This window comes from Malurus melanocephalus, unplaced genomic scaffold (assembly GCF_030028575.1).
Source record: "Malurus melanocephalus ecotype Western Australia unplaced genomic scaffold, MMel_1.1 scaffold_293, whole genome shotgun sequence".
NCBI classification, from domain to species: Eukaryota; Metazoa; Chordata; class Aves; order Passeriformes; family Maluridae; genus Malurus; species Malurus melanocephalus.
The window spans coordinates 504873-518605 of NW_026623525.1; the positions used below are offsets into that span (position 1 = coordinate 504873).

Sequence of the window (13733 nt, forward strand, 5' to 3'; positions counted from 1 at the left end):
CTGAAAATTTTCATTTTTCAGATTCCACCTGGGAATTTTTGGCAGAGCTTTGGCTGCCCCCACAGTCAGGGGTGGTGGGTATGGTGGCAGATCTGTCCTTGGTAGGGGGCTATGACCTGGGGGCAAAGGAGCACAGACCAGCCAAGGGCACCCCAAAGAGCCTGGCAGGGACCCCAGGCCGAGCAGAGAAGGTTGTTGGGGAGGGCAGTGGAACCTCTCCCCATCACAACCCCCCCTCTCTGTCCCCAGCTCCTCTCTAGCAAAAGAGTCAAGGACAGAGGGACTCCACAAASCACAAAGATTTGGAAAAAGAGGTTCACATTTTTATTGTTTCTTTTTCTCCTGCAGTGCTTCCTACTTGTTTTCTTTCCTCCCTTGAAAAATTCCTTCTGACCATGAAATAAATGCAAAAACAGTGGCTGGCAGAGGGGGCTTGGGGCTCCGGAGTTTGTGCCTGCTGGAATTTCCGAAATTCCTCTTTAACCAGTTCCTACCTCCGTGACTGTGCCCTGAGCTGTTGCTGCTGGGTGCTTGCTCTGAGTTCTCTCACTCACTGTTTGGACCGTGGCAGCCTGGGAAATGCTTGGAGATGGCATGGGGACTCCTGGAAAGATAAATCCTCCTGCCAGGCATTTCTGGACAAGGTTCCTGGTGCCATGCCTGAGCTGCAGGGCTCTGAGCAGCAGCAGTGGGATGGAGGCAGARCTGAGCAGAGCAGCTCGGCCCCAGACCCCACTGCAGCCCCGCTCCCTGGGGGCTCACGTGGGCCAGACCCAGCCAGGGGCGGGAAGCAGGGATTTGGCTCCAAAATCCGGAGCAGGAGGAGAGGCAGGTCCCTGCTTGAGGCTGCGTGGTGCAGAGCAGGGATGGAGCCCTGGGGCAGCAGGAGGAAGCGCCCCATGGGGAGGGAGCAGAAGGGCTCCATCTGCTCCAATCCGAACAGAGCAGCTCCATCACGGTGTGTGAATTCCTTCATGGAGAGAAAACACRGAGACTCAAAAATCCCTTTAAGCCAGCGGAAAAAAAGGCAGGACAAGAAGGAAGAGCCAGAACCCGGGGTCCAGGGCATTGTCAAATGAAATAAGATGCTAATTTTTCACAGGGGGATCATTGAAACCTGTGGGGGGAGGGTAGTGAGGGATGGGTATATTCATCCTTGTCACTCCTGAAAACGAGCAACGTTTAGAGGAATGAACATTCTGTTTCCCCCAGGTGTACAGAGGAGCTGACCCCRAACATGCCCCCTCCCCAGGGTTGGCAGCACCCACCTGTGCCAGGCCAGGGCCCCACAGCAGAGTCCTGTGCCCGCAGTGGGCACCTGCCCGGGGGTCCCAGCACCCATTTGGACACTCAGGGTACTCCTGACCCGGGGACAGTGGGTCCCAGAGGGGCACGGCCTCGGGAGGTCCGCAGGGATGGGGACCAAACATCAGGGCTCGGTGCAGATCAGGATCCCCAGTGCAGGATGAGGGGCAGGACAGTCGGGATGGGATAGGGATGGGCACGAAGATGAGGATGGGAATGGGGACAGGCATGGGGATAGGAACAGGGATAGGAATGGGGATGGGAATGGAGATAGGAACAGGGATGGGAATGGGGACAGGGGTGGGAATGTGGACAGGGATAGGAAAGGGAATGGGAACAGGTATGGACATGGGATGAGCAGGGGAATGGGGACACGGATGGGGACATGGATAAGGACAGAGATGGCACGGGCAGGGCTCAGCGGCCGGGACCAAGGCTGCCCCGGGCGGCGGGGGGGGGGGGCAGAGAGGACTTGGAACGGGCGGCGGATGCGGGGCCTGAGCCGAGGCCGACGGGGAGGGCGAACAAAGCGGCGGGGCAGGGCGGGCGGGGAGGGGCCGGTGCGGGGCCCTCCCCGCCACGGGGCGATAAAAGCGGGGCGGCGGCGGAGGCGCGGGGAGCAGAGCAGAGCGGAGCGGGCACGATGCGGCTCGGCGGGGCGGCGCTGCTGCTGTGCGCGGCGGGGATGGCCGTGGCCCCCGCACCGGCACCGGGAGCCGGGCCCGAGCGGCGGGCGGCGGCGGCGGGAGCCCCGCGGGAGCGCCGGGCACAGTTCGCCTCCTGGGACGAGGTGAACGTGCTGGCTCACGGGCTGCTGCAGCTSGGGCACGGCCTGAAGGAGCACGTGGAGCGCACCAAGGGGCAGCTGCGGGAGCTGGGCGGGCGGCTGAGCGCCCACAACAGCTCCCTGGGGCGGCTGCTGCGGCAGGCGCGGGAGGCGCAGGAGCGCGGCGAGCGGCTGCGGGGCAGCGTGCGGGAGCTGGAGGGCCGCGGCCGGCAGCTGCTCAACCTCTCCGAGGCGCTGCGGCAGCGGCTGGAGGAGGTGGCAGCCGACAAGGACGCGCTCCAGGGGCGGCTGGAGCGGCTGGAGGGCCGGGTCCGTCTGGCGCTGCAGGCGCGGCCGGCCGGGAACCAGAGCGCTCGGGACCTGGGGGCGCTGCAGGTGAGTGCGGGGGGCGCCGGCATCCACCGGGGCAGCGCGGGGGGGGCACCGGCCCGGCCGAGCGGGATGGAGAGGACCCGACACTCCCCTGCCTCCGGCACCGGCGCGGGGAGCGATGGTGGGGGGACACACCCCAGAGCCGACCCTCCAGGGGACACCGGGAGCGACTGCGGGRAAGAGCGATGGGGCACCCGACTGTTCGGGACATCGGGAGCAGCGGGCGGGGATCGGCTTCAGGAGAGCGAGAGATCCTGGGGGCACCCGGAGCACCCTCCTGGGAGTCTCGCATGGCCAGAGCTCCCGGAGCTCTGAGGCTCACCCGGCTCTTCCCCCACAGTCCCTGATGGATGCTCAGAACCTGCGGATCGAGGAGCTCCTGCAGAAAATCAAGCAGCAGCAGTACAAGCTGGACAAGCAGAACCTGCAGATTAAAAGCCTTCAGAGCAAGGTGAGCCCCTGTCTTGTACTGCAGCCCCAGCCTGGCCCCTGGTGTGATCAGCACTGCTGTCCCTGCTGCTGTGTATCATCAGTGATGTGAGGGTGGCAACCTACAACCTTCCAGAGAGTTTGCACGGAGCAATAGGAGGAACTGGTGAATGGGAACTGCCTCCCTGAGCTCTGCCTTTGCATTCATCTGCAGAATAAATTAGCTAGCACGGGTGTGAAAAACCACAATCATTTCTGGCTTTGGCAGGACTGGGTATCTCCTCTTCCTCGAGGTTTCTAGGCAAGTTCAGCCCCAGCTCTGGCCACAGGGAGAGGCTGGCGTGTGGCCGACCAGCTCCCCAGGGTAACAACATGGAAAACAAGCYGAGATAAAACTGTTCTGACTTGTGCATTTTTTTTTTTTTTAGGTCAATCTACTAATTCCCCTACACCACAACAAAACACAGTCTCCAAAGTGGAAGATAAACCTGAAGAAGAGCCTCAATCTGACCAACCAGAGTCAGAATGGCAGTGTGGAGCCTGTGCAGACACAGAGTGAGTATCTGCTGGTGCTGCCCTGCTCGTATGTGCCAGAGCAAACCTGCAGCAGTTGCAACCCTTGGGAAACAAAAGATTCATTTGTTCCGAGCCAGTATATAAGATTTGCTAAAAAACTGGAGCTTGGGAGTATGGCTAGAGTGAGGGGTTCTGGAGCACAGGCATAATCCTTGCCTTCTGGGCCAGTGTTAGTCCAGCTGGAATTTAAGGATTAAAGAGGCTTTTTCCTGCCTGGTGTTAGGAATGCAGTGGGGAGCAGACAAAGCCTTCGAGCAGGTATTTGTCAGAGGATTGGCAGGTGGGGGTTGAAGAGAGGAGGGTCTCAGCTCTTTGGAATTAACTCTTGTTCACCTGCTTACACCTCAGCAGGCAGGATGTGCTTTGCTGTGTGTGGGAGGAGGGGAGGGTTCGGGAGCTCTGGCCTAGAGCAGAGCTGTGTTTGTGTGTATCCCTCTCCCTTGGCTCACATTAAGAGCTCGTGCATGAAACACAAGAGTCTCAGCTCGCACTGTGCTCAGCAGAAGGTGTTGAGTGGCAGCAGATGCCCAGGCAGTGGATGCTCACAGCCCTTGGAGTGTGCACTAGAGCAGGCGAGTGGAGCTGCATCTGCAGCTCTGGCTGTGCCTGGAGCATCCTCTCTGCTGGCAGCAGGGCTGCAGGGGCTCCTGCTGGGCAAGGGGCAGCAGAGCGGTGTCCCCAGCTGTGCCATGTCCTGCAGCTCCCTCCAGACAGGAACTGGTGTCCCCGCAGGGCTGGCTGGCCAGGAGCAGCTGCTGTCATGTTGTGTCAGCTAAATCACAGTGCTGGCTCTGCCTGTGCAGCTGTCTGGGGATCTTCAGCGGGAGCAAAACAGAAACTAGGCAGGATGAGGAGGCACAGGGAATTCCTGCTCRGGCCTGATGCAGGGATGGTKATGGGAAAACACATGGTRATTTGTCTGTGGAGCTCAGAGCTGYCACTGGTGTTTGAAAGCTGAGTGGGCAGAACARTGGGTTTGTCCCTTGGACAAGAGGAGAGGTGGGATGTGGGGCTTTGACCTCCTCGTGGTGCTCAGCTCAGTGGGGCTGTGCAGGGTCAGCCTTGCTCGGAGCAGCACYACCAAGCCAGAAAACTCTCAGAACTCCTCTCCCTTTTTTTCCAAGTTCTACTTTGTGACTTGCCTGCAAGTAGTGTGTGTCATAGAATTGTTTGGGCAGGAAGGAACTTTTAGAGGGCATCTAGGCTAACCCCTGATTCCACTCCTGGGTTGTGCTGAAAGYGGGGTGCAGGGAGATGGGTTGGGACCTTTGCTGCTTGCTGCTGCAAGATGTGGGCTGTTCTGGCTGATGCTGCCTGTGAAATGTTGGTGATGCAAAGCAGGAGGCAGAGAGAGCCTCAGCCCTCACAGATGTGTGAGCTCAGCACCTTTCAGTGTTGCACTGTCCCTGATGGAGAGACCCCGGGCATCCCAATTCCCCCCACCCAGCTGGGAGCTCCCCCTTCCCTTGCCTAGTCCCTGATGTTGGTGTCACTGACAGAAAACAAATTGGCTTACTTTCATTAGCAAGTCGGGTGAGTTTTCTGGCAAATCTTAAAGCACACAAGCTGGCCCCGTGCCCTCTGCCTGGGGAGGCTTGTGGCTGTTTTCAGAGCGGGACAGTGCTGGGGAGGCTCGTGCTGGCGGCTCCTGGACTATTGTCCAGCCCAGCCTGGGGCCGGTGTGGCCCTGGGGAGTGGAGATGAACTCCACCAGCAGCCCTTGCAGAAAGACCCTTTTATTTGCATCCAGCCAACACAAGTTTTTTCAGGGCAGGGCTGGCCTAGGGCCAAGCATGTGAAAGTTGAGGGCTCAAAGCTGCCTGGAGAGTGAGAGATTTAATAGCTTGCAGAAAGAGGATCACGTCTTTGGGCAGAGGCTGTGCTCTGGCAGCCAGCCAAGTAGGGGAAAGGTAGAGCCCTGCTCATGCTCTCCCCGTGGCGCTGAGACTCCAAAATAATGGGGTTGGGTTGGGTTGGGGCGGGAGACGGGGAGGCAATGCAGGCAGCTCTAGGCATGCCCTGCCATCCTTSAGGATGGTTGTTTATACCGGGATGGTGACCTCCCTTGTGTCATGGCTGCAAATCCTGTTGGGTGAACACGGAGCCTGAGGGCAGATCCAGCCTTGTTGTCTTGCTGGGCTGAATAAAGGGGGAGGGAAAAGAAAATACAGGAGCACCCAGGAGGGCTTGTTCTGGTGCTGTTCGGATGTGCAGCATGAACTGGAACTAACAAGCATGTTCCTCTAACAAAAAGATTGAGCAGAGGCTGTTCAAGCAGCTGCATCTTGTTCAGCTGCTGGAGAGTCCCTGTGGCACCAGGGGAACAGGAATCGAGTGTGGGGAGTGTGGCCAGGACCCAGAAATGAGAAACAGGCAGGGATGGGGTTTACTTGTGCATGCTTGGACCRCTGAACATCTGCCTGGCACCATCCCATCAGTGCTGGATGGGAGTGGGAGAGGAGCTGAGGAGCTTGGCAAGCCCAGCACCTTCCTGCCGTGGCAATATGAGCGGGGGCTCTGGCTGGGGGGTTCCTTCCTCTGAGCCTGGTTTGCTTCCTTGCCTGCATTGGCCCAGAAAGTGGGGATATTCAGGATGAAGTGGGCATATTTGGGATGCATTCAGCCTCTGCAGTGCTGGTGGGCTGTGCATGGTTTTGATCCTTGATGCAAAATGCCCTCAGTCCCTGTGTGCTGGGGCACAGCTCGTCCTGTGATGCACGGRTGATGGCACCAGTCCTGCACTGGCAGTGCCCCATGGTGTGAGGGTGCTGGCTGTGGAAGAGGGCCTGCCCCTGCTGAGGAAGGGAAATTTCATGGCAGGAGAAGGGAGGGATATGTTGAAAATGTGTGAAAGATGTCACATTTCTGTCCCCTGACCTTTTGTCTGGTTGGGGCTCTGCTCTTCACCCCAATGCAGTGTCAGGGCTCCCCAGCACCCAGTGAGGATGGGACAGGGTGATGCTGTGCAAGAGCTGCTTTTGTTCTTGGCAGCTCAAAGGCCCTGTTTCCCCCCCTCTCTCTGCCCCAGGAAGCCCCTGGCTGCTGGAGGAAGCCCTGTCCCTGCTGCTGCTCTGGATGGTGGGGTCAGCCCTGACCCCGGGCAGTTACTGTGAGGTTACCCCCAGAGCAGGCAGCCCAGCACAGCCCAGGGCTTGTCTGAGGTTTCTTTGCCTGTCTGTCCGGGGTCATGCTGGCAGCAGCTGTGAGCCACCACCACCCATCCACCCCGGCCTGGGGAGAACAGGCCCCCTTTGTCTGGGGGTGATGGGGGCACCTGTCCCTGCTGACAAAGAGCCCCTTGACTGTGCKCAGCCCGGGGCTGAAGTCCCTGCACATCCTTCTGTGGCCCTTTGACTCGGGTGTTGTAACAGGTTCCCGACGTCTGCTCTCTCCCTGCTGTTCCTGGATGGACTTTTATCAGTGCTGTTGAAATGGTGTTTTGCTGGMAGCTCTGGGCAAAGTCCCTGCAGGCCAGGAGGAGCACCGGGAGCCCGGCTGGCCTGGGGATGGAGAGGGACAAGGTGGGGGTGGCTTCACCCAGGGCAATCCACTTGTGCAATGAGCAGGGGCTCCCAGAGTCCACCCCCCCTTCCTTGCCTCGGTCAGTGTGCCTTGGAAAAAGGGTCACCCCAGCTTGGCACTGTGCCTGCTGGTGGCACGCTGCCCAGCAGGACATCTGGCTGGGGCCACCACAGTTGCTGGGAGAAAGAGGTCATGTGCTGGATGCTCAGGSACCTTCCTGCTGTCAGGACTTTGTCTTTCTGTCCCTGAGGCCCCTAGATCCCACTTCAGCCCSGGTGGGATGGGGATGCATGGCCCTGGCATTGCCCCACCCCAAAGGGGCTGCTCCTGCCTGTGGGTGTGCAGGGAAGCTCCTCAGTCCCTCCTCCATGGGGACCCCGGCTCTCCAGCTGAGGTCATCCCAGCCTGGCCCAAAGCCTGGCTTCTGCCTTGGATGGAAGCCCAAGGAGAGCTGTTTGAATAAAAGGGAAGATGTGGGGTCACCGTGTTGAGAGATGAAGTCAGGGGCCATTGTCCCCAGCACATGTCCAGAGCTTCAGCCCCTCCTTGCCCAGCTGGCCGGGCTCGTGGCCAGGGCTGCAAGCGCTGGGGCCATGGCAGGAGCAACCTGCTGAGCAACTGGGGCTGCTGGCCATCCCTCCAATTGCTGTTTCCTTCCTCTGCAGAGCTCCCAGAGGGTTGCCACCAGCTCTTCCTGGCTGGGCAGCGAAGCAGCGGTGTTTTCCAGGTGCAGCCTGCAGGATCTCAGCCCTTCAGAGTCTACTGTGACATGACTGCAGGTAAAGCTGCACACTGTCCTGCAGCACGTGGCGGGGTGCTCCTGTCAGTGGGAACCCCAAGTGACTGTGCTTTCCCTGTTGGCAGAGGGTGGCTGGACAGTGATCCAGAGGCGCATGGATGGCTCTGTGGACTTTGACCAGCTCTGGGATGCCTACAAGAATGGCTTTGGAGACCTTCATGGTATGTGGATGATGGTGTTTGTGTTCTCACTGCGGGATAAGGGAAGCTTAGGAAAAGTTACTCCTCTTGCTGGTCCCTGGAGCTCTCTGTGCTGGAGCACAGCTGTGGGCTGAAAGAGGGGGGACACTGCTTGCAGAGCAGGGATCCTCCATCTTCCTGATGTGTCCTGCAGGTGCCAGGCAGTGATTCAAATGCTGCAGTGCCTTAGGCTGTCCCTGTTTGTTTCTGGAGCTTGCTTACATCTCTGCTCTTTAGGGCATGTTTGTATCCCTGCAGCCAATGTCTTGGGTCTTATTTCAGGTGACTTCTGGCTGGGCCTGGAGAAGATACATCACATTGTCCAAGAGGGAAAATACAATCTCCTGATTGAGCTGGAAGACTGGGAGGGAAATTCCCAGGTGGTTCAGTTTGTGTTCAGCCTTGGTGGTGAGAGCACAGCCTACACACTCAACCTGCTGGGGCCYCTGTCTGGAGAGCTGGAAAATGCCCTTGGAGAGTTCAGGCAGCTGCCCTTCTCCACTCGTGATCGTGACCATGACCTTAAAGCGGACACAAACTGTGCCAAACACCTCTCAGGTCAGTCCCAGCTCTTCTATCCCAGTGTGCCCACTTCTCTCTGAGCCCTCCACTGTCTGGTGGTGCCACATCCCTGGGGCACTGCACCCCTTTGCTGCTGAGCCTGTCCTGTCCCCTRTGTCCCTGAGACATAAGGGTTCCTTGGGAGGAGCTGTGTGGGGAGCAGGAGGGAAGCTGAAACTGGGGGAGGGTTCATGACTGAGGACTTGGCCCAAGTGTCTGTCCTTATAACAGCTTTGTTGTCTGCCCCTTGGCTTGAAACCTTTTCAGGTGGAGAAGAGGCCTCTCCCACCCTGAGATGGGGCTGCTGAAGGGTTAGGGGGGGATTTTTCACACAAGAAGGAGCAGCCTGAATTTGCAGATGCAGCCTGAAGTCAGATAGGATCTCTGAAAGGTTCCCCAGTGCATAGGGCTCCTTGACTGTGCATGAGGTGGTCTTATAAGATCCCAAAGCCAGGGAAAACGGGGTAGCAGCTGCCTTGAACCTGTGTTTTTCTGTCTGGAATTTCTGTGAGTTACAATTTTAAAATTGTCTCTTCATTGCTCTCGTAGGTGGCTGGTGGTTCAGCACCTGTGGCCATGCCAACCTGAATGGGAAATACTTCCGCTCCATCCCCCGGCAGAGGCACGAGCGCAAGCAGGGCATCTTCTGGAAGACATGGAAGGGCAGGTACTATCCCCTGAAGTCAACCGTGATGAAAATCCAACCTGCAGTGCTGGAAGCAGAGCCCTAACGCTGCTATTTGAGACTTTCTTTGTGGAGCACAGACCTGAGCTCCATCACTCGGTGTTTACAGAAGACGACGCCCCCTCCCTTGGTTAGAAGTCCTTTAGTGGCACGAAACTGGTCCTCACTAAAAGTAAAACAGCTCCATGTTGCCAAAACCCCTGGATGGGAGCTCCCAAACATGAAGAGGAGCCATCAGGAGGGTGATCCATGTCCAGAGCATGCACAGGGGTCTACTGACCTGCCACGTGCTGCTGCGGGAAGTTCAAATTGTCTGGTGCTTTCTATCCTGTCTTAACATTTCTGTACTGTGTTGATGAGCTGGGCCTGTGGCAGGTGGGGCACGTGAAGTGTCTCACTGCTCTGGACTACAGCACTGGGTACGGAGCCTTGCTGTGTCCTGTCTTTTGCTGTTCTCCCCAAATGATGTCCCCATACCCTCTGTGAGAGCCCTGGAGCCTCCTTGCCCTGCTGGGGCTGGGGGCAGTGAGCCTCAGGCAGCTTTATATCACATCCCATCCCCCTGAGCTGCAGGGCTTGAGGGGAGGGTAAGGGTCACCTGTGCAGACAGGGAGCTCGGGGTCACTTGCCTTCCCTTTGAAGAGCTGTACTTCTGGCTGTGCTGGAATTTGCTGGGAGCTGGGAAATCTGCTTCCAGCTGTAAGGTTGGTGGGTGAGATCCTGGGTGCCTGAGGCGTCAGATCCTGTCTGGAGCTCTGCGTGGAGCTTGCCAGTGCTGCTGGGGGTGGGCAGAATGAGCAATGAGACAGCACAGACACAGAGCAGTGACTGTCCCTGGGTGGAGACAGAGCAGAGGCTGCCTTCTTCCMCCAGCCATCTCGTGCTTTGCAGGGTGACTGAACCCCATCCCCATGTGTGTCCCAGCACTACAGGGGACAGCAGGGCTCCTCTGCAAGAGCTGCACCTTGTCAGGTGTGTGCCATGCTGTGTGGTATCRCCTCTGCCTTCGGGGTGGGTGTCTGGGGAGAGGTGGCCAAAACAAGTCCCCTGAAAACTTAACAGGCCAAGCTGCAGTCTTGGGGCTTCCCAAGCATCCCACCCTATTGAAGTCATATTGACTACTGTGCTAGAGCTCCTAGCTGCTAAATACTGTACATAGTTGTTTGTAGGATGTTGGACCTTGTTGATGAATTCCCTGTTTTAATTTGTTTTCATATTTAAATGCAGTGTTAATAACAATGTGGTGTAATTTATAAATGTTGATGCTGGAAAGGAAAGCAAGTGTAGTTTGTGTATTTTAAACTTTTTTTGTACTGAAGTATCTTTTCTGAAGATGTCTTTTAATAAAAACAAGCCTTGGAGTGTCCTGTCTGGATTATTTTCCTTCTGGTTTACCTGTTGGAGTATTGTGAGGACTCTGCATTTGAAAACTTCCCCTGTTGGAAGTGTGACCCTCTGCTCTCCATTTTCACCTGTAGCCTTAAGGAGCTCTSAGATAAATTGTTGCTATAGGGTTCAGTAGCAGTTTTGAGTCTGCTGGAAGTTTTTGGGCTCCTAAATTGCTTCCTGGAAATGAGGCACTTGGTTTTCTTATTCCCTGATGGCAGAGCTTTGCAGCCCCCTTGTAGGGGGCTGGAAAAGCCTCTGCCAACTCTCTGAAAAGGTGCAGAGGATGAGGTCTGGATGATCCAGGCCCATTAAGGTCAGTGCTGGGCAGGAGGACAAGCCCYACTAAATAGCAGTCTTTCACCTGCTCCTACCACAGGGGTGTAGGCATCTCCAAAATTGTAACTTTATTGTAACTTCTGGGGGTTTATTACAGGGGTAGGAATGAAATGAGATGGAGTAGGGGCCTTTAAAAGGATGGTGGTAAGTTCCAGCAGTGCTCCCAATCCCACAGATATATATTTTCTCCAGYTCCAATATGCTAGAGCTGCAGGAAATCATAGGAGCTTCTCTGGCTGGTCAAGGAAAGGAGACAAAAACTGCTCATTGCAGGAAGAAGAGATGAGAGTGCTCTAGTCCCCTGAGCAGCTCTCTAAATAACTGATGTACTTAAMTGTGGCCCCAGCTCCTGCATCGGTCCTGCTTCCCTGGGGGCAATCCCAGGATTAATAATAGCCCCAAGCACAACTGTGCAAACAGCCCATTATATCCAGCTCTGTGCTCACTCCTGCATTCAGAAATGCGTTTTTAATATTCCCTCTGCTTAATTCAAAACATGTTTGGTCCCTGAGCGCAGCAGCAGATACAGGAGTGTATATTTTAGTCTGCATGCTGAAGTGATGAAACTGAAGTGGGATTTATGCATCAACTCAAAGTGGGTGAAGGAGCTCTTCTGTATTTACTGATTGCCAGGGTTTTTTGTCCAGAGCTGGGGTTTGCTCCCCTGTGGTCCATTTGATCTACATGAGGTGCCTGGTGGCCGGCCAGTGCCAGCCAGTATCACCAGCCAGGGTTTGATAAATGCCAAATGAGCAAATGCTGAATGCACTAAATCTTGCCTATCCCAGGGACCACAGCTTGTGCTTCCTTGGGTGTTTCAGTTTTGTCTGTTCTGCTGTACCAGTGTCCACATTCCATCGGTGCCAGTGCCACCATGGCATCACTCCCACTCTGGAGTATATGGCATCCTGCAGAAAAAGCCAGTTTGGGTCTCTGTTTTCATCTGCAACGCCCCTGAAATCCTGCACCTCTTTCATTTTTAACAACCGCTTCGGCTGCAGTTGGTGGCAGCATCCAGGAGCTGTCACGGGGCTCCCTCCAGCGACAGYGACAGTGRCAGYGRCAGYGACAGCCGGGCTAAGGCCAGAGGCTGCAGGGTCTGGACACGGTGTGGTGGGGTTTTTGGGACTGGCAGCGCTGTGGGATAGGYTGGGGATGGGCTTCAATGGGTGGCACGGAGCTGGCACGCCTCTCAGAGCCGAGCTTGAAGCCAGCAGTAGCAGCAAGTTGACCTGGGATTCTCAAAGAGAATGGTTCGACCAAGATGAAGTTGTGCATCAGGCACCAGCATTGTGCCTCAGATGTGTTTGTAGCCCGAAAATGTGTGGAAAGGCCGGGCCTGCTGCACAGAGCTCCCTCTGAACAGCAGGAACAACCATCAGGAGACATGAGAGCAGAGCCCCAAGCTCTTTTTTGTTCAACAGTGGAATGGAGATGGCTCTTTAGCAAAAGGGGAAGGTGTTTGTGTGCACACAGAGCTGCACCAGCTCAGATGGACAGGCTGAATCCCTGCATTGCTGTACCAAGGGAAGCCAGAGGCATCACCCAAGCCCCCCACCACCACCACAGCACTGCAGCAGCAGTACAAAACCAAAAAATGCAAATTGGCAAAGCCAACCGAAAACAGAAATCWGCCACACAGCCAAGGAACAGCAAACTGAAAGCAAGAGAAATGTTCTCCAGCCACCAACACTCTCCAGACAGCCAGCCCAGCACTCAGCCTCACCAGTGCCAGCAAGGGTCACACTTTCAGAGTCATCCCTGGGCTCCAAATGCCTCAGGGTACCAGGCAGGCACAGGGGTGCCAAGACTCTCCCAGTCCTTCCAGTTGCTTCAGCTCTTCTGCTGGATCTCAGCAGCCCCGAGCACAAATTGCATTTCTTGTAGACCTGCCTGGCACAGCTYTGCACCTGCTTTGTCCCTTTACCAKGGACACCTCCCAAGCTGTGTTCTGRGGAGGCTYCTTGAGGGTGCTCMCCAACTCCCAGGGGTTCAGATCCCACTAAGAGAGTAGGAAGAGGAATTCCTGGCTGAAGCATCCCAGGCAGATGGCGGTGTCACTGGGATACTGCAGTGGTTGAGGCTCTCAGGACAAGCTTCAGCCTATTAGTGACCATTTTGAGCAAGTTTTTATCATGTCAAAAAAAAAAAAAAAGCAGATGGCATAGTGCTGACAGCTTCTCAGGGTGTGGGCCCCAGCAGAGTTTAACAAAATATTTGGGGCCAGCAAGACCCTCGGTGGCTGGGGAGGAGCACATGGGGTGTGCAGCTGCTGTGAGAGCTGAGGTGAGCTCAGGGTGTGCAGAGGGTCACAGGGGACCCCTCTGGGGTCACTGGAACTGGTGCTGTGAAGGAGCTTTGGTGCCAACAGTGACAGTCTGGGGCAGTGCCGTGGCCCCCCAAAGTGGCATCAGACTGGTTGGACAGGAAAGTTCCCTTGACCGTTTGTTGATCCTGGTTGGACCCCAGGCTGCCACCTGAAGAGTCTCCCTTCTCCYAAACACCCAAATGCTGCCAGCAGGTGAATTCACCTAGCTCTTTGGAGCATGGGTGTTCAAATTCCCTGAGGATATCCAATATGAATGCTAAGAGTGGACCTGGGCCCCTCTGTTTTATTCAGATGTGGTGACACTCCTGCATRTGTGCAGGGAGGCACACAAAGTGGTTGAAGCATTTTAAAAGATAGAGTGGGAGCCTATTAAAAATTGTGTGCTAGAGGCAGTTTTTAATGTTGATTCCTTCAAGAAGTTTTAATCTAAGAGTTGGTCTAAAATTTTTCTTTGGGCTTTGGAA

The 13733-nt window shown here is 56.1% G+C and overlaps 1 protein-coding gene across 1 annotated transcript; it reads left to right on the forward strand.

Moving 5' to 3' along the window:
* The first annotated feature begins 1936 nt into the window (after positions 1-1936).
* ANGPTL4 (angiopoietin like 4) lies at positions 1937-9932 on the forward strand. The gene is made up of 7 exons (XM_057376858.1): positions 1937-2467; positions 2805-2915; positions 3322-3448; positions 7657-7770; positions 7856-7951; positions 8252-8527; positions 9080-9932. The coding sequence occupies exons 1-7, from the start codon at positions 1949-1951 to the stop codon at positions 9259-9261; spliced, it is 1425 nt and encodes a 474-aa protein (XP_057232841.1). The 5' UTR covers positions 1937-1948; the 3' UTR covers positions 9262-9932.
* Positions 9933-13733: the final 3801 nt, after the last annotated feature.